The sequence below is a fragment of the Sarcophilus harrisii genome, chromosome 2, assembly GCF_902635505.1.
Source record: "Sarcophilus harrisii chromosome 2, mSarHar1.11, whole genome shotgun sequence".
In the NCBI taxonomy this organism is placed as follows: domain Eukaryota; kingdom Metazoa; phylum Chordata; class Mammalia; order Dasyuromorphia; family Dasyuridae; genus Sarcophilus; species Sarcophilus harrisii.
This window is the reverse complement of record NC_045427.1, coordinates 112,930,686-112,951,455: the sequence shown is the minus strand read 5'-3', so window position 1 is coordinate 112,951,455 and position 20,770 is coordinate 112,930,686. Positions and strand designations below refer to the sequence as shown.

The 20,770-nt window shown below is 33.0% G+C and overlaps 1 protein-coding gene across 3 annotated transcripts in view; it reads right to left on the bottom strand.

The window, feature by feature from the left end:
- Positions 1-20,770, bottom strand: part of APLF (aprataxin and PNKP like factor) — a 55,705-nt gene that overhangs the window by 6,930 nt on the left and 28,005 nt on the right. For all 3 annotated transcript variants that reach the window (XM_031950594.1, XM_031950595.1, XM_031950596.1), the window contains 3 exons: positions 18,832-18,957; positions 3,892-3,941; positions 882-923 (listed from right to left, as the gene is read on the bottom strand). In XM_031950594.1, coding sequence (XP_031806454.1) covers positions 882-923; positions 3,892-3,941; positions 18,832-18,957 — 218 coding nt within the window. The remainder of the gene's footprint in view (positions 1-881; positions 924-3,891; positions 3,942-18,831; positions 18,958-20,770) is intronic.

Below are 20,770 nucleotides of genomic sequence, written 5' to 3'. Positions count from 1 at the left end.
ATCTAATTAGAAATGCATTATATAGCAGATCATGAGTGGTGTTTTCAATTTCACTGACAAGAATAGAATTTCTTTTAAAAATACACAATTTCACTTATAGAAATACCATTTCTTTTCATGTTCCACTATTTCAAATTTAATTTTCAAATGAAATAGAAACTTTCATTTTAGTACTTCTCATCATTGGTATACACATAGTTTGTATGAAAAAATGCCTCCCTTTCTCCATCTTTGCTTATTCAAATTCTACCCCCATCAAAAGCCAACTCTTTCATAAACTTTTTTTAAGTTGTTTTTTATTTCCCCCTCAAATCAGAAAGTATTTTGATCTGGAACATAAGCATGAATTATTCTGAGTTTTAATTATTTAATACTATTTGCTGACACTGCCCTCCCCCATTCCATTCCCAAAAAAGAGAAGAAAAAAACAAAACCCAACTAAATAAAAAACTTCCATTTAAGATTAATAATCTTCAAGTGATACTGCATGTTATGAATCACATAAAACCACATTCTATGAAAAATAAAAATTATGGGTGATCTAAAGGAAAATAGAGAGATGCCCAGTGGACAAAAGCAGACTAAAGTTTATTACTAACAATTATGTATGGCAAGAAGTGGAGAAAGAAGCATTTTTTGAGGAAACAATCAGAAATGAAGGTAGGCTAGTCATGAGAAACAGGAAAAAATAGAGAGACAAAATGAAGATTGCACTAATAATCCAAAAAATATTAAAAAGGAATTCTTCCAGCTGAATTTTTTTTACATCTAGTATATAACAGGATTTCATCAGAATTTCATCTTGTGGGTTTTTCCTTCAGTCTTTCCCATATAGGATAGCTAGACTCTTTTAAAACTTCACTTTAAATCCTATTACTTACCTTTCTTAGTAGCTTTGTGTCTGGATCTTTTGGTTTTCATCTCTGTAGAAACACATGCAGGTGTTATTATAGTGGGAGAGAGATACTTAAGTAAAATTGAATAAATAACTTTATTACAAACATTGTTATGATAAATTACAAAGACAATAAGCACCAATTGGAGAAAGACACTTTAAATAAGGGATCAAAACATAACAGATGAACACTGTATGGGATTTTCTTTAAACTCATTCTTGCCAAGATAAAATTAAGTATTTATAAACTCACATACTCCTGTCTCAAGAGAGACAACATGACCTAATAGATAAAATGCTAGATCCATCATCAAGATGACTTAAATCAAAATCCCGGCGGCATGTCCCTTCACTTCTAGGAACTTTCCAAGCCCTAGCTACTAAATCCCAACACTTAGGAAATCACAGATCTTTGATTTCTCTTATACAGATTCTTCTACTACTCAAGGATTCTTTTTTAAAATAACTTGATATATACTTTAAGCCAAACCAAATGAATAGATATTCAATATATATTTATCTTAAATTATTGATATCTTTTGTTTTCTCATCATTCAAATTTTCCATTGTATCTCTGCCTTTTTCCTCCCAAAAGGAGATATCCTTAAAACAAAGAATTCAAAGGAAAAAAATAGAGGGGAAAAAAAGGAAAGAAAAAAAAATCAATGAAACTGATTAATATATCAATAAAACCTGACATTATACTTAAGGTTCTCTACCATATCGCCTTTACCTCTACAGAGGAGTGATGGCAGATATCTTCTCATATTGTAGATTATTTATTCCTCTGTGTACTTTTGCATTCACCTTTTGTTCCCCTGTATTTATGCATAAAGTTTTCTTTCATATAAAATGTTGTTTTTTATAATCAATCAAAAAACAATTATCAAGTGCTTACTTTATGCCAGATACTGTGCAAGGTGCTAGAGATACAAATAAAAAAAATCAACAGTTCCTCCCCACAAATAGCTCATAATCTACCAGAGGAGGTAACAAAGAAAACACAAAACCTAGGGATAAGAAGCCCTAGCAACTGCAGAGAACCCCTAGAATGTCTTGTGTTTATTTTGTCTATACCTATTGCAGTGAGGCCCATGAAAAACCTCTGGAGAGAAGTTAAAGTGTTATGGGGAGTCAGTGTGCTAATACCACTTTTGATTACAATTGCTATTTAGGTCTGGCTTTTCATCATATACCATTAATTGCTAATGTTGTGATAGCTTTTGAAAATCTTGGTAGAGGTATAATTAACACCATTAAAGTCTCTGTTCATTCCTTGCTGCATTTCCTATCTGAGGTTCTTTAGACCTAATCCACTTGTAAATCAGATATGTTGTTTTTCCTGACAAAACATGATTATTCAGCACAAGTCCAAGTACACTAACACATTGTGTCCTGGTGGGTACTTAATACATGTTTGTTGAACTGAAATTTTATGTCTAAGGAGACACAAGAACTGAGCTTCAAGAAAACTGGAAGTTTTAAGGGTCTGGGATAAGAAAGCATTCCTGATATTTGAGAGAGCTTGTACAAAGATAAGGGACCAAGTGTCATGTTTAAATTACAGGAAGAAAGCCAGTTTGGCTGGACTTCAGACTGTGTGAAGGGGAATAAGGAATAATAAATCAGGAAAGGATATGGGATCCAGGTTGTGAAGTACTCTAAATTTTCAAATGAAGTAATCTTATCTTTGGTCTTGGAGATAAAACGGTATCACTGGAGCTTATTGGGCATAGAAGGAACTGTAGTTTAGGAATATCACTTTGGCAGGTGTATGGAGAATAGATTGGAGGCAAGACAGACATGAGAAAAGGAAATTAATCAGAAGATATTACAATAATCTGAATGAGAAGTATGAAGGACCTGAATCACAATATGTGTGAATAGAGTAAAGTGTATAGATGACAGATATTGAGAAGACAAAACATACAGGACTCACCAACTGATTAGCTAATAGAATATAGGAAAGTAAGTGGTAGACTATGACTGATACTACAACCTTAGGTAACTGAAGGATGGTGGAGCCTTACACAGAAAGAAAGCAAAAAAAAAAAAAAAAAAAAAGAAAGAAAGAAAGCAAAGGGACATTCTGGGATTGAGGTCTCTTTTGTCATCCAGAGAGTGGTGAAGTGAGACTGAGGTTAAGGAGAAAGACTTGCAATGGATCTCTAGACTACAGAATTATTTGTATAGAAATTATAACTGTTGTTAATTCTCTCTCCACCCACAAATTATTTTTTATTTAACAATCTGTGTAAATGTTGTATCCTTTCTTCCTTCCCTCCAATTCACCCACTAAGTAAACTGGAAGCTTCTCAAGGGTAGAGACTGATTTTTTGTTTAGTTTTATATCTTAAGTGCCTCACACAATAACTATTCATCATTCAAATCGAAAATTCTCTGTTTAGCTTTTAAATGTATTTACAATCTGGTCTCAGCCTCTCTCCATTCTCTATGGTCCAGCCAAACTGTGTTCTTGCTGTTGTTCACGCATGATCTTTTATCTCTACCTCCTAAGTGTGAATGGACCATCTGTTTTCCATGACTATAACACTCTACTCCTTTACTTCTGCCTCTCAGAATCCCTGTTTACTCCAAGTTTGCTCAAGAGATACTTTCACATAAAATGTTTCTGATCTCCCCAACAACCAGGATCCACAAATTTTACATTTCCTTTAAACATATTTTGTATACACTTATTTTGTTAAAAAATTTATTTAAATACAAGTAAGAAAAAACAAAATAGAAAAAGACAAAAAGATTTTAAAAAATTGTCATGTGCCCAGGAGAACATCAGAAAGGATTCAAATATAGACCTTATATTCATGACCATCCATCTTTTCTTTGCTTCTCTGTAGGTTATTCTTTAGTTCTCTGCTGTACACTCTTTACTCTTTTTTTTCCCCATTTATCTTCCCCACCTCCCCCAAATAGGCTATTGTTAAGCACAGTGATTTTGAGTTTTGTGAAATAAAAAACAAACAAATGAGATTTACCTGATGGTATAATACTGTGTTTATATTCTATTTTGTGTTGAGGATTCTTCCTGTAAAGAATAAAAAGATAAAATAAAGTTTACCAATTAATAATTGCGTAAAAACTGGTTTATGATATAGAAACAAAAAACTCCCATACCATCTGCATCTACAATTCAACCGGAGATCATGGCTTGGGGCATAATCACTACCCTTTATTGAGTTGAAAATTAATCCCTCAAATTCATCTGGAGATGGATCCCTAGCTCCAGCCCACAAAATAACCCAATATAATTAAAGGTGGACATCCCAAACTTTTGCAAAAAATACTAACAAGATTATGTCCACTGAGAAAGTTGTTTTCTCAGTGTAATAAAGCCATTTTTTGGCCACAAATCTTGCCTCATTCATTTGGGATTGCAAATTCTTTCACAAAGCTTATGGCACTGAGCAGGGAAGCTCTCAATCCTCATTTCTCATACTTCAACAATATGACAAATTATTTGCTAAAATCTAGGTAAATAATATCTATCTATCTATCTATCTATATATATATATCTTTTCAATTCTAGTCAAGCTATCAAAAATAAGCAAACAAAAAAAGATGTTAGATTGGCATGACTTGCTCTTGATGAAACTATGTTGGTTCTCTTTGATCATTTTCACTTCTAGATGTTCAGTAACACCTTTAATAATACTTTTTAGTGTTTTGCTAGGAATCAAAGTGAATGTTATTAGTCTATTTTTAGCCCTATTTTCTTTCCTTTACTAAACAACAGAATTATTTTGTTGTGCCACAGTTCCCTTTTATTGTCCTAACTCAGTTTCCCTAATTGTCCTGCCTAGGTTTCCCTGAATTGTCCTGCCTCAGTTCCTAACTGTTCTGTTCAATCCTGCAACACCACCTCTCCCTCCTAATCACATGATCCAGATAAGGAAAAAGACCTTCTATCTTAGACATCATCAGAATGTCCTGGTGCCTCTTCCCATTCTGTAATCCCAATTTATCAGAATGTCCCCTGCCTCCCCCCACCTTGTCAGAACTGTTTTGATACTCCCATTCCCACTCTCAGCACTCTGACTCCACCCCTGCCTCAGTTTAGCCCGGTAGCTGAGCCACCTGCATATATATGTCATTGAGAACTCATTGGTTGCTGGATTCTTGGAGACAATAGTCTCATTCAGCCCTGGGAATAAACCATGGATACATTTGGTCCCAGTGAATCTCTCTCTTTCAAATAAAACCTTAAAAACTCTAAGTTTTTGCCTCAGTTTCTCCAACATTACATTTTGGAGGCCCCAGTGAAATATTAGAAAATGAGAGCAGGATTAGAGATTGGAGACCTTTGGGTCTCTGACTTGGGCCTGGGGTGGTTGAGGATCTGCATTCTTGGCCTGGAGAGGCTGGCCCTCTGGATTTCTCCAGTCTCCGGGAAATAGATCAGTTTTCAGCCACACCTGATGGTGGATACCTCCATTTGGGACACTGGAAAGTAAGTCTGTTTATCTTAGGACATAATCTGATCTGTTTACCTGTTCTGTCTGTTTGTGCTAGCATCTGGATTCTCAGAATAATAAAATGCTGATGGGCATTAAATTCCGAGAAGAGTATCATTCCAGGATGCTGGATAATACCCTCTAGTTTGGGTGTCTTCTAAGACACATCTGGTCTGATCTGACACTGAGAGTCTTCTTAGGCACTCTCTGGTTATATGTGTTAAATGTTTTGTTTAATGTTGTAATTGTGCAGTCTATCTGTGTAATTTGTGTTCTGTGTGATTTGTCTGTTTTGCTGGTTAAGACCTCTGCTAAAGGTTTAAGAACAATGATTAAGACTTGGTTATTTCAGTGTTGCAACTGTGCTTAGTATCCTTGTTCTTTTCAGATAGATGGAACTCACTAAGTAGCTGCATTTTAATTAGCCAATTTATATTCTTGAAGAAAAAAACTTTTGAAAGTCATCACATAGTTCCTGAATGTATTAAAAGCAAATTATATCAAAGATTTTAGAAATGTTTACTTGGCATTCTTAGTTTAAAAGTCTGACTCCAGTATCTAAATGGTGTAGAGATGGGAACGGGTTGTTTAAAAAGTGTGCTAGTAAAGTATCATTATGGCACTACTAATATGAAAAGATTTCTACCAATATGAAAACATTTTGAGTAAGGACTAGGTGATAGGCTGATTATAGCTTTGTCCTCCAAAGATCTAATCTAAATTCCCAAGGATTAATCACTAGATGGTTTACTTACTAAGTAATAACTGTAGCAATCATATATATACTAGCCAGTTTCAGAATGTCAGTATGAGTGGGACCAAAAGAGTCCATGACTCTTAATCATGATCCTTGAAGAACTGAAGGGCAACAAATATGCCTTAAAAATAAAGGTTTCTAAGACTAAATAACAAAGTCAGGAAACAAAAGTTATGAATTATTCCATTTATTCCCTGTCATTCAATGTCTGCCATTATATGGATTCCCAACCCTAAAACCTTTCCATCTCTCTGCCCAGATTAACTAAATTCCTCAAGAACTAAACTAAAAAGTCTTCCCCACTACTCCAGAAGTAAAAATTCTCTTTCCTCTGAACTTCTCTAAAACTTTTTGTCCAGAACATTTAGCACTTATTACATCATTTGTTATTTTTTCTTCTAAATATTCTGTCATCTCAACTCTATTGTAAGCTCTCTGAACATAGAGACAATGTTATATTTTTCTTTGCATCCTTTACAAAGCTTGATAGTTTCTTTCGTTTATCATGGATAGAAGTGAGCACGTTTTCCATTCTCAAGAAATTAAATTCTGTTTTCTGTACTTTAGGAAATTTCTCTCATTTAAATTAATTTGAATGAAAATTTTTCTGTGAAAACTGAAATGGATTACTTTTCTTTTTTTTTGTGGAAGTACAAATAGTATCATAACACCTAACTTTTTTGACTAATTTTTTAGCTTCTTATATAATATTTATTTCTCATTTCTAATATGATTTTGATCTTTGAAACTTTTAATTTATTTCAAATATTAATTCCAAGGAAAAAGCATTTTTCCTAGTGGGAACATTCCAAGAAATGCCTACTTGCCTTGAGAATTTGTACGGAGACCTGTAAAACTAATAATCAAGGAACCTCATTCTACCTTAACTTTACAAATCTGGTATTTGAATGCATATAGCTTTTCTGAAGCCATAAAAATTTGACAGCCAAGTTTATTACACAAAACAGAAATGATGGTTCCTAAAATATCATCAATAAGCATCTTGAACTCATTTATCTTCATTCTCATTAGGTTATCACAAAAGTTACCTGGGAGTAGAGATAATATATATATATATATATATATATATATATATATATATATTTTTTTTTTTTTTTTTTTCCCTCTGATAACAACCTCAAAGCATATTATATTTTTCTTGGACCTGATCTCATTTAAATGTTAACATTTTGGCTCTGCTAATTCCTGTTATTATCTTTACAATCTTTACAAAATGAATCAAGATTCTGTTAATGAGCTATAATGGGCATAGTCATTTATTTACCCAATATTTATTAATTCTGAGATAATATGCAAAATGCTGAATTTAGAGTTAGAGTACTTAACATTCATTCCTCTCCAAGGTGTAATCCCAATTATTTCATAGGACTTCTCTATGTCACAGAAACCTTTTCACCTTTGAATTTCATTCCACTTCAGGACTACCTCTCAAACTGGAAATACCCTCCATCCAAGGCTTTCTCTCTTATTGGTTGAATCCTTTAAGGAGAAAAATTTCCATTTTTATCCAGATATCCTCCTGAATCTTCTGACTTTTCTCTATTAATCCCCTCTCTAAAAGGAATTAGAACCTATCCTCCTCTACTCCTTTTCTGGTATTGTTTGTCCTTAGTTTTGAAGAGAGCCAGTGACATCATAAGTGATAGCTTGACTTTCATGTGAACTGGATTTAAGTGAGGTAGAGTTAAAAAAGTCATCAGTCTTATTCTCTCTTCATGAGTCATTTTAGTTCAGGACTCATGGTAGGACAAAAGTTAAGGTGAATGATAATAACCTGGGATGCAGTGGATGTCCCTGGCATTTTTGATATGTAATGGAGCTCTAAACACTCCACAATGTCAGCTTCAATCAAACCTTCAGAGCTGTTGGAATCAAGTATTCTCATTTTCCCATTTGAATGGGGAAAGACTTCACATGCTTAGGGTAGACATTCCCTAAATCACTGACAAGTTTAAGGCCTGTTAGTTATCTTCAACTAGTTGAATCCTTCTGCTGAGATGGTTTACTAGGGTGTGGGTGCTGTACATGTTAGAGCTTCTTAGACCCACAGTGTAAGAGCTGGATGAGGGTGTATAACAAAGGCGGATGAGCAACTTTGAAGAAGACTCTGCAAACCCTCTAGTTAACCCTGAACATTCCATATATTATAAGATCCTTGAAGGTAGGGACTGCCTTTTTTCTCCATGTATTAGTATTCCTGGCACTTTAAAAGAGCATGGCATATAGTATGCATTTAATATTTATTGACTTGATTTCTTGACTTAAAAAAAATCCTCCCAGCTGTGCTTGACTATCTGATCTCAAATAAGTCACTTAAATTCTCTGGAATTTACATTTTCATGTTTAAAATGGGGGTGGGGGGAGAATCAACTTAAGTCTATATTTCTTTTCATATCTAATCCTATGATGCATCTACTTTTAGTAATAGTAGTATTTATAATTTTGTAGATAACAATCTAACATAAGTGTCAACAACCAAAATTAAGTTTGTTCTCAAAAATAAATAAAACAAGGTAGTAAGAATTCTACATTATTCCTACAAAATATTAAAAATCTTCAAGAAAGACCTCCAGGACACTTGGGAGATTCTGTGGAAGATAAATGAGAGAGAAAAAGACTCTCATAGGAGTAGCAGTCTGGGCCAAAAAGATCTCATACCCATTTAAGTACCAAAGTATAAATATTGATAATATCCTGTTTCAGACCATTTAAAATGAGATGCCTTTAAAAAAAAAAGTTGGACCAGAAATATAACAGATTTAATTTAGTGATCAGATTTCAGACAAGCCAAAAAGGCAAAGAAGTGAAGAAAGTATTATAAAGCAAATAATGAAATAAATATGGATACATATGCGTAGAGGAAAAGAGGATGATACTGAAAGATTTACCAATTGTGGTAACCTAAATTCAGAAAAGTCAGAGAGTAACAGAGAAGGAAAGTAACCAAGGTAGATAGTGAGATGATGGTAGATAAGTACACTTGAAGGAAAGAGGGGATTATGAAGAGATTTAACAAAAGCAGTCCCATAACATAGAGGTAGTTGATATAATTAGATAAACAGATAACCTACTTTTGGATTTTATCATTTTTGACAAGTTTTTATAGCTTATATGTGGCTAAGAATTACAGTGAACTCCCTAGTATGGTCATCTAATCAAGATAAAAGTAGATGACTCATACATATAAAAACTAGGAGAGCTACACTAAAAAATAGAGGAAAGAAAAAGATTATTTTTTTTTCACTTACTAACCACCAGTAAGAACAAAGTAGGCAAAATAGTCCAACATGGGTTTACACATTGTTGCAGTTTTGCAAACACACAACATAACAACCCAAAGGCCATTATTTATACTTTGTTTAAAAGCGAGCCTTCCTAATTTTGTTAAAAACTTAACTGCTAACACACTAGAAAGAAAATTTTAAATAAAAATGTCATGCCATCTGTGATCAAATAGTAGAATAAAAGAAGCTAAATCTAAGGATTCCATCTGCACTAAGCAGAAAGACTGGGCAACCCCAGAGCTGTACAGCAAACTGGTTTTCACTGTCATACGTGATTTCCTAAAGATTGAAATGGTTTAGAGGAACTGTGCTTAAGCACTGTATGGACACATTAATGTTGTATGAAGAATTAAGTTACAACTAATTTAATAGGAAGTTTTAATAATCATTCTTAGAGGCTTTCTATATTGTTCTTGATGAATTATTATGGTTTAATGAGTTATGTAAATTATAAAAGCTGAAGAAAAGAGGGGGAGGGAAATGATCACAAAGCACCTTGGAGCTAATATTCTCGGAATCCTTTACTTATTTACTCATCCTTCTCTTTTAGGGATTATATCTACCTATAATCTTTTACATAAGTAGAATACTTATGAAATATTTTTTAAAAACAAAGATGTAGAAATTCTTCCCAAAATATCCATTTCACTTTTCTTTTTTTCTGTCTTAGACAGCAACAACATGGCAAAGTGCCATGGTCTTTGCACAGCCACAGAAAAGATCAAAAATGGAATGATAAACAACACAAGAAAACCTATTTGGGCACTGCCCTGGAGGCCAACTCATTTGGAGGAGCATCTCATGCAAAGGAATGACTTGGGAAAAGTTGGTATGAAAGCCAAGCAACCCAATTCTGCTACCAGGTAGTGTATAAAACCAGCTGATTAAGAATGGGAAAAAAAAAAACCCCTACCTTTGCTCTATGATGGCTGCTTGAACTTTAAGAAAAAAGATGAAGTCTTGGTTGCTGGATTGTTTCTCTTTCTCAGTGATTTCTCTACATAACCACAGACACCAAAGTAAACTCTGAAAAGGAACTCTCCTTACAAGTAATAATCAACCCTTATTGGAGGACATTTAGTGAGGGGGTAGGCTAAAAGTCGTCAGCTCTTTCTACTGAGAACATGGCTCTACCATTAGACTCAGCCACTGCAAGGCACATGGGCAAGATTACTCTAGCTAGTTTTCTTCTTCATGAGTTGAGCTGCCTTCAACTCTAATGGAAGGGATTGAGCATAAGAGATTCCTACTCCAAGCAAAGGCTTACCCAGACTGATTCTGCTCATACTCTAAATAGAAATTAGGTCTCCCAGAGCAGCTAGTTGGTGTAGTGGATAGAGCATCAGCCCTGATGTCAGGAGGACCTGAGTTCAAATCTGGCCTCAGACCCTTAACACTTCTTAGCTGTGACTCCACACAAGTCACTTAAACCCAATTGCCTCAGCAAAAAAGAAAGAAAGAATTAGGTCTCCCAGCTGATGGGATTCTACCAACCAATTAACTAGCATATGTGTGTGAGGGCTAGAAGCAAATTTCATCAATCAACCATGCCCTTGGTTATGCCCTTCAGAGGCTGACTGACCTTTTCTAGAGTTGAGTTTTAACAGAAATAAAAGGGTAAGAGTTGATCACCAATTAATAAATTAATATTATACTATCGTATCAGAAACTCTATTTTACTATTGCCTTAAAGTATCTAAAAAATGTTGGTCTCTGATTGGAAACCTAAGCCTGGAATCTGTTCTCCAAATACTGAGATGTCAGTATTAATCTGACAAAGTGATTCCCTTTAAAAATTTAAGTTTCCTATGTACACTATCATACATATCTTACAAGGCTTCTGCATTACAAAAAAAAAGTTCTGAACACCAAAAATATTTTACAAGTGAAAAAAATCAATTTAAAGCAGGTTTAATAAAAAGAGTTACAGACATAGAAAATTCATAGTGATAGAAAAATGGCCAATACTGCTTTAGGTAATGTTAAATTTCATTGATCAGTTGTTTCAGTCATATCTGACTATTCATTTGGAGTTTTCTTGGCAAAAATACTGGAGTGACTTGCCGTTTGTCTTTTCAACTCATTTTATAGAGAAGAAAACTTCAAGCAAGCAGGTTTAAGTGACTTGACCAGATGTCGCACAGCTAGTAAGTGTCTAAGGCTGGACTGGAACTCAGGAACATGAGTTTTCTTAACTCTACACCTAGTACTCTATGCACAATGCCACCTACCTGCCCATTGTTAAGTTTATAAGGGTCAAAATATAAATTTAGATTATAGTTTAATCTAAAAATAGATTAAAGCTACATTATAACCAGTCAAGTAAAAGAGGCACATTCTAGAAAGAGCAGACATTATTTTTTTCCCAAACATTTAAATATTACTCTTATCTTCTGGTTGAAAATTACAATATTAGGATTAACAAACACATCAAGAGGTCATCCCCTTAATGAATCTACATCATATTTGTCACCCAAGAGAGCTGGTTCTGGAGGCAGCACGGAACAGCAGGAACTGGGGCTGAAGTTGGAGTCAGGGGATATGAATTCAGATGCTAATACCCCTATTTATGATCTGTGTTACTTTGGGCAAGACCCTCACCCTCTTGGGAAGTCAATTACCTTTTTTGTAAAATGAGGGAATTAAATAAGATGAATTTCAAGGTTCCTTCCAATTCCAAATCCATTATCCTATGATCATTATTTTGCAAGATCTTGAGGAGGCAGAAAAAAGATGACAGACAGTAGATCTGTCTTTGTCTGAGCTCTTCCTGGCATCCCTCAGATCAACATCAGATTAGGCCTTTGAACTTGTTTTGGAGTGACAGAACCCATGAATATTTGGAATGTAACAAATTTCCAGATGAAGATACTTTGGAAGAACTTTCAGAAAAGTTCTGTTTCAATTGGGAAGAGTAGGAGGTGGCCTAGAACAGATGCAACATAGGGAGCCAGGGCAGGGAACCATGCTGACATTGAGATGTCCAGTACCAGGGAAACTACTGGGAAGCTCTCAGACTATTCTGTCCTGATCACAAGCTAGTGGATCATCAGATTAGCTGTGAGACATTCAAAAGCAAAAACAAAAGGCAAATAGTGAGTTTCTGAACCCCAGAAAAACGCTAGACCTGGCCATGCCTAATTGGAAGTCAGTCAGCAGCATGGGCCACAGGGCAATCTAAAACTGTTGTCAGCGCTTTGCCTTAACAGTAGACCTTATCCTTTTTTTAAAAAAATGAGCAAAAAGGCAAAAAGAACTCTGACCATAGATAACTTTTATGGAGAGAGAAAAGAACAGACCTCAAACCCTGAGGATCCTAAAGACAAATCATCTCCAGATGAAGCCACAAAGGGTGATATGAGTTAGTTCCCACTTCACAAGGCTTTCTTAGAAAAATTCAAAAAGGATCTTAAAAGAGAGTTAGAAAAAAAATGGGGAAAGAAAATAAGAATTATGCAAGAGAGTATGGAAAAGGAAAAACAAACTATCTGAAGAAAACTCCTTAAAAATAGATTTGATGAAATAAAAAAAGCATATAAATCCTTATAAAATAGATTTGAAAAAGAAATCAATTTGTTGAAAAACAGAATTTGTGAAATGGAAAAAAAAATACAATGAACAAAACATTTCATTTATAAGTTCAACTGACCAAATCAAAAGGAGATAAAAAGTTAACTGAAGAAAATAATTCACTAAAAATTAAAATTGAACAAATAGAAGTGAATGACTCAGTAACACTTCCAGAATTGTCAAGTAAAACCTCCAAAAATGAAAAAAAAAAAATAGAAGAAAATGTAAAACACATCTTTGGAAAAACAATTGACCTAGAAAATAGATATTCCAAAAGGCAAAGAAAATTAGATTGCAGCCAAGAATCAACTATCCAGCAAAACTGAATATTACCTTTCAGGGGAAAAGATGGCCATTCAATGAAACACATAAATTTCATTTGTTTCTGATGAAAATACCAGAGGTGAATAGAAAATGTGATCTTCAAACACAGAACTCAAGAGAAGCATAAAGAGGTAAAAAGGAAATGAAGAAAATAACTTTATTTTAAAAATTTAAAAAGTTTATATCCTTATATGGGAAGATGATATATTTAACTCCTGAGATCTATATCTCTGTTATGGGTATACTTAGAAGATACAGGTATAATTTGATTTTATTGTAATGATATAAAAAAGAAAAAGAGGAGGAAAGGTGATTCTACTATCAGAAAAGAAAAATGGAGTTAAAATGGGAGAAATTACATCTCATGAAGAGGCAAAAAGACCTATTAGAATTGAGGGAAAGAAGAAAGGGGGATGAATATTGTGTGAATCTTACTCTCATCAGATTTGGCTCAAGGAGAAAATATCAGACATCTTTAGCTTCATAGAAAAGCTTGTCTCACTCTACAGGGAAGTAGGAGGGGAAAGGGAAAAGGAAAGAGGGAGGCTAATAGAAGGAAAGACAAAAATAGAAGGGGAGAGGTATAAGAAAAAGGGAGGGGCTGTAAAAGGAGAGGGCTATTTGAAGAAAGTGGTGGTGATCAGAAGCAAAATACTGGGGAGAAGGTAAAGGGAGAAAAGGAAAAGTATAGCGTGAGGAAAACAAGGAAATAAAGTTAGTAATTTTAACTGTGAATGGGATGAACTCTCCCATAAAGCAGAAGCAGATAGCAGACTGTACTAAAAGCTAGAATCCTACAATTTGTTATTTACAAGGAATACATTTAAAGCACAGTGAAACATTCAGAGTAAAGGTAAAAGGCTAAAGCAGAATCTATTATGTTTCAGCTGAAGTTAAAAAAAAAAAGGGGGGGGGGGTAGCAATCCTGATCTCAGATCAAGCAAAAGCAAAAATAAATTTAATTAATTAATTAAATTAAAATTAATTTATTAATTTAATTAAAAGAGATAAGGAAGGAAACTACATCCTACTTAAAGGTACCATAGAAAATGTAGTAGTATCAATACTAAATATATATGCACCGAGTGGTATAGCACTCAAATTCCTAGAGAAGTTAAGAAATATGTAAGAAGAATTAAACAGCATATAACCTGTAAATAAAAGGCTATTAAATAAAAAAAAAAAGAAGAAGAATTAGACAGTAAAATTATACTAGTGGGGGAATCACCTTAAAAAATAGATATGTTGAAATAGAAAAAGCATATAACTCCTTATTAAATAGGAGTAGATAAATTGAACCACAAAATAAATAAGAAAGAAGTTAAGAAGATAAATAGAATCCTAGAAAAGTCAGCGATGATAGACCTCTGGAGCAAATTGAATGGAGAAAGAATGGAATACACTTATTTCTTTTCAGTACATGGAACCTATACAAAAATTGACCATATATTAGGGCATAAAAACCTCAAAATCAAATGCAGAAAGGCAGAAATAGTAGATGCATTTTTTTTCAGATCATGATGCAATAAAAAATACATGCAATAAAAGGTAAGGAGAAAATAGACCAAGATTAATTGGAAACTAATCTAATCCTTAAGAATGAGTGGGTGAAACAACAAATCATAGGCACAATTGGTAATTTCATCTAAGAGAATGATAATAATGAAACAGCATACCAAAATTTGTGGGATGCAGTCAAAGCAGTTATTTTATATTTTATTTCTCTAGATGCTTACTTGCATAAACTAGAGAAAAAGAAGATCAATGAATTGGACTTGCAAATAAAAAAGCTAGAAAAAGAACAAATTAAAAACTCTCAATTAAATACCAAATTTGAAATTCTGAAAATAAAAGGCAAGACTTAATAAAATTGAAAGAAAACTATTGAATAATAAATAAGAGTTTTAAAAAAAACAACAAAACAGATAAAACTTTAGTTACTTTGATTAGAAAAAAGAAACAAGAAAACAAAATTGTTAAGCTCAAAAATGAAAAAGAGAGAACTTTCGACCAATGAAGAGGAAATTAGAGCAATAATTAGGAGTTATTTTGCCCAAATTTGACAATCTCCATGAAATGGAGAAATATCTACAAAAACATAGATTGCAAAGATTAAGAGAAGAGGAAATAAATCATTTAAATACTCCTATTTTAGAAAAAGAAATAGAACAAGCTATTAATCAACTCCCTAAAAAAAAATCTCCAGAGCCAGATGGATTTACATGTGAATTCAACCAAACATTGAAAGAACAATTAATTCCAATACTATGCAAACTATGAAAAAATAGGGAAATAAGTCCTACCAAATTCCTTTTATGACACAGATATGGTGCTGATACCTAAACCAGGCAGGGTGAAAACAGAGATAGAAAATTACAGACCAATTTCCCTAATGAATATTGATGCAAAAATCTTAAATAAAATATTAGCAAAGAGATTACAGAAAGTCATCCCCATAATACATTATGACCAAGTAGATTTATACTAAGAATGCAGGGCTGATTCAACATTAGGAAAATTATTATCATAACTATATCAACAACCAAACTAACAAAAATCATATGATTACATTACTAACTGAAGAAAAAGCATTTGATAAAATCCAACTCTCATTCCTATTAAAAACACTAAAGAGTATAGGAATAAATGGACTTTTCCTTAAAATGATTACTAGCATCTATTTAAAACCATCAATAAGCATCATATGTAAACTAGAATCATTCTCAATAAGATCAGGGATGAAACAAGGTTGCGCATTATCATCATTAATATTCAATATTGTATTAGAATTTAGCTTTGGCAATAAGAGAAAAAAAAAGAGCTTAAAGGAATTAAGAGTAGGAGAGGAAACCAGGTTATCACTCTTTGCAGATGATATAATGGTACACTTAGAGAACTCTAGAGAATCAGCTAAAAAACTACTAGAAACAATTCACAACTTTAGCAAATAAATAAATCCATATAAATCATCAGCATTTTTATATATTGTTTGTATCCAACAGCAAGAGATACAAAGATAAATTCTATTTAAAATAACCATCAATAATATAAAATATTTGGGAGTCTATCTGCAAGGCAAAGTAGGGAACTATATGAACACAACTACAAAGCATTTTCCACACAAATAAAGTCAGATTTAATCAACTGGAAAAAAGAGGCCAAGCGAATATAATAAAAATGACAATATTATCTAAATATTACTTATTCAGTGCCACACCAATCAAATTCCCAAGAAATTATTTTACAAATCTAGAAAAAATAAAACAAAGTTTATCTGGAAGAACAAAAGGTCAAGAATTTCAAGGGAATTAATGAAAAAAAAATGCAAATGAAGGTGGCCTAGCTGTGTCAGACCTAAAGCTGTATTATTAAGCAACAGTCATCAAAACCATTTGGTATTGGCTAAGAAATAGAGTAACTGATCAGTAGAATAAGTTAGATTCAAATTGTCAATGACTATAGTAACCTAGTGTTTGACACACCCAAAGAACCCAGTTTTGGGATAAGAATTCACTAGTTGACAAAAATTGGAAACTAGTATGGCAGAAACTAGGCACTGATCTACACCTAACATTGTATATCAAGATAAGGTCGAAATGGGTTCATGATTTAGACATAAAGAGTAATATTATAAGCAAATTGGAAGAACATAGGATAGTTTACCTCTCAGATCTGTGAGGAAGGAAGGAATTTGTAGCCAAAGAAGAACTGAAGTACATTATTGAACACAAAATACATAATTTTGGGATTATATTAAGTTAAAAAGTTTTTGTACAAACAAAACCAATGCAGATAAAGATTAGAAGGAAAGCAATAAACTGGGAAACATTTTTACATTCAAGGGTTCTGATCTAAAATATACAGAGAATTGACTCAAATTTATAAGAATTCAAGCCATTCTCCAACTGATAAATGGTCAAAGAATATGAACAGACAATTTTCAGATAAAGAAATTGAAACCATTTCTAGTCATATGAAAAAGTGCTCTAAATAACTATTGATCAGAGAAATGCAAATTAAGACAACTCTGAGATACCACTACACACCTCTCAGATTGGCTAAGATGACAGGAAAAGATAATGACGAATGTTGGAGGGGATGTAGGAAAACTGGGACACTAATATATTGTTAGTGGAATTGTGAACTGATCCAACTATTCTGTTGGATCTGTGCATATCCTTTGTCAGCAAACTGTGCATACCCTTTGATACAGCAGTGACTCTACGGACTTATATACCAAAGAGATAATAAAGAAGGGAAAGGGATCCACATTTTTGTAGTAGCAAGAAACTGGAAACTGAGTGGATGCCCATCACTTGGAAAATAGCTAAATAAGTTATAAAATAAAAATGTTAGGGAATATCATTTTTCTATAAGAAACAATCAGCAGAATGATTTCAGAGAGGGCTGGAGAAACTTACATGAACTGATGCTAAATTAAATGAGCAGAACCAGGAGATCATTGTACACAGCAACAACAAGATTATACAAAGATCAATTATGATGGATGTGGCTCTTTTCAACAATGAGGAGATTCAGGTCTCTTCCAATGATCCTGTGATGAAGAGAGCCATTTACATCAGAGGACTGTGGGAACTGAATGTGGATCATAATATGGTATTTTCACTCGTTTTGTTGTTGTTTGCTTGCCTTTTGTTTTCTTTCTCATTTTTTTCTTTTTGATCTGATTTTTCTTGGGCAACAGGATAACTGTATAAGTATATAAACATATATTAAATTTAACATATATTTTAACATGTTTAGCACATATTAGATTGCTTGCTGTGTAGGGGAGGGGGTGAGGAAAAGGAGGTAAAAATTTGGAACACAAGGTTTTGCAAAAGTCAATGCTGAAAAATTATCCATGCATATGTTTTAGAAAATAAAAAGCTTTAATAAAAAAAAATTAGCTCACTAAAAAAAAAAGAAAGATCTTTATGGAAATGGATTAAATACCCTTTCCTGATAAGCCTAAAATTACCTTAATGAGAAAGGTCACTGATTGCAATAAACATATTTTAGCTAAAAGACATCAGTACAATTGTGTACATAAATAATTTAGTGAAAGAATGTCAAAATTGTCCAGAGAAATTGCATACTATTATTCAAAAAGATTTAATGTGTTATCCTTTTTCAAAAACTTTAATGTGATCACCATAATATGACCTAGGTGACACAGTGGAGGATAGCTAGCTATGTGATATTATGCAAGTCACTTAAGACTGCTGTTTGTTTCAATTTCCTTATCTATAAAATGACTTGGAAAAGGAAATGTCATACCACTCCAGTATCTTTGCCAAGAAAACCACAAATGGGGTAAAGAAAAGTCAGACATGATTGAAAACAATTGAACAACAACAAACAAACCATGAGGGTAGTCAAAAAAAAGGCGGGGGGGGGGGGGGGGGGGGGGGGGGGGGCAGAATTTATCTATAAACATGCCCTGCTAGTCTGTAGATATCCTTGCAGAAATGAAAACTGCTGTCAGGTATTTATAGATTTGCATACCTGTAACAAGAAACTCCATATGGGCATTCAGGTCTGTTGTCATCCTCATCTTGATTCATAATTTGGGTATCTCCATAATCCCTATCACCAGGATGGCTAAATTGCTGGAAATGGACAGGGTTCTTCCTATTAATTCAATAAATACATAGTAAGAAACAAGAACTAGCAGAAGTGAAACATTTTCATTCAAGTTATAGGGTTGGAAAACCCAACCTCATGGGCTAATTTTTAAACTAATTTTTAAAAGAAGGTTCTATTTTATGCCACTCAGAGCAGAATGTTATGGATCATCACATTCAGTAGGTCAAGAACATCAATCTACTTTTTATTGCCAGTTTTTCTTTTTTACAAATTTATTTATATTCCTAATTAGACAAATGGCCTTACAAAGATAAAAGTTTCAAATCTAGTTAATATTTCTAAACTTATAAACTACTAATAAGAGATTTTTCACTAAAATCCTACTCTGATGCCCTAATATGACATGGAGGTTGACACTTAAAAACTATATCAACAGAACAAATATAGAACATTTTAAGTTTAAACATCAGTGATAGATTGTCATGAGGGAGCCAGTCTAACTAAGCAGCAATTTATGAAGCTAAATTGGTATCTGCATAGAATTATCATTTGTATTATTGAAATCACAACTAATTTCAAAATTTTACTACACAAATCTTTTTTTTGTGTGTGTAATGTTAAAAACAAGATGTCCCAAAAGTCTTACTGCAGTTTTAAGCTTAAATAGCTTTAACAGTGTAAACTGGAACTAATACTGTGCTCTATCTTCTCACCAAGTTTTTACCCCCACATAATCTCCTTTAGGGCAGAGACTTTGTCAATTTTATATTTTCATTTCCAATGCTTGGCAGCTGATAGTAATTTAACAAATGTTTACTTAACTAAAAATGAAAGTCATCCATGACAATAAGAAATAATACAATGAAAAACTAAGCTACTTTGGGCTGATCAATCTTTGATAGAAGGTAAGCCAGGTCAAAACAAAGAGACAAAATTTACATTTTCACTCTTTCTTTAAAATTGAATTCCAATGAAAATAGGGCATTAAGTATACAAATGGCAAACTTACTGCATGACGATTTTTATAGACAGTTTTAAAATAACCACTGAAAGAAAAAAGTCTATGCAATACAGTATCAATACAAAAATACAAAAGCCAAAAATATTCTGGTATTAATTCAAGATTTTAAATAACTGTGGATAAAATTTCAGTAGGCAAGAGAATATTATAACATTTTTAAATAGCTGATATGTTTTATTTGTTGATAATACCAATAATGTTGTTTGGAAAAACCAAATACAGAATTTAAAAGGCAAAAAGGAAGGTAGAATGCATTGTTCTTGTTATAAAAAGGAATTTTTTTGTTATTTTAGGTTTATTAAATACGTGGATTTATGACAATAATGGATATACAATACTTTGAGAATAAAATAGAATTTTATTTTCTTAAAAGTGAGAGTTCAGAAATAGAATAGTTGGATAATAATTACCTACTTGGAGTTAAATCTGAAAGTTAAAGGTCAAGAAGGGAAAATAGAGGGTGCTAGCTTTTATCTTGATTGAATGATTCTGTTCTTAAAAAAAAAGTTAACCACTGAAATAACATATGTAACAGAAAATGAATGTATTTCTACATATATGAATTATTCAGAAAAAATTTAAGACGCAAATTTCAAAAAAGTTTAATCTCTGAATTTGAAGTATTGTGAAAAGAGGGTATATTATGCATAGGAGGAGAAGGGAATAAGAATTTATATATCATCTACTACATGCTAAATTGAGCTAAACTTTTACAAATATTATCTCCTGTGATATATTTCATAGAATATATTTATGCCTGATACTAGTTACTTTTTCCTCATCAGAATATAATGCATTCTAATAAGAATGTGATAATTGTGAAATTCATATAAAGGA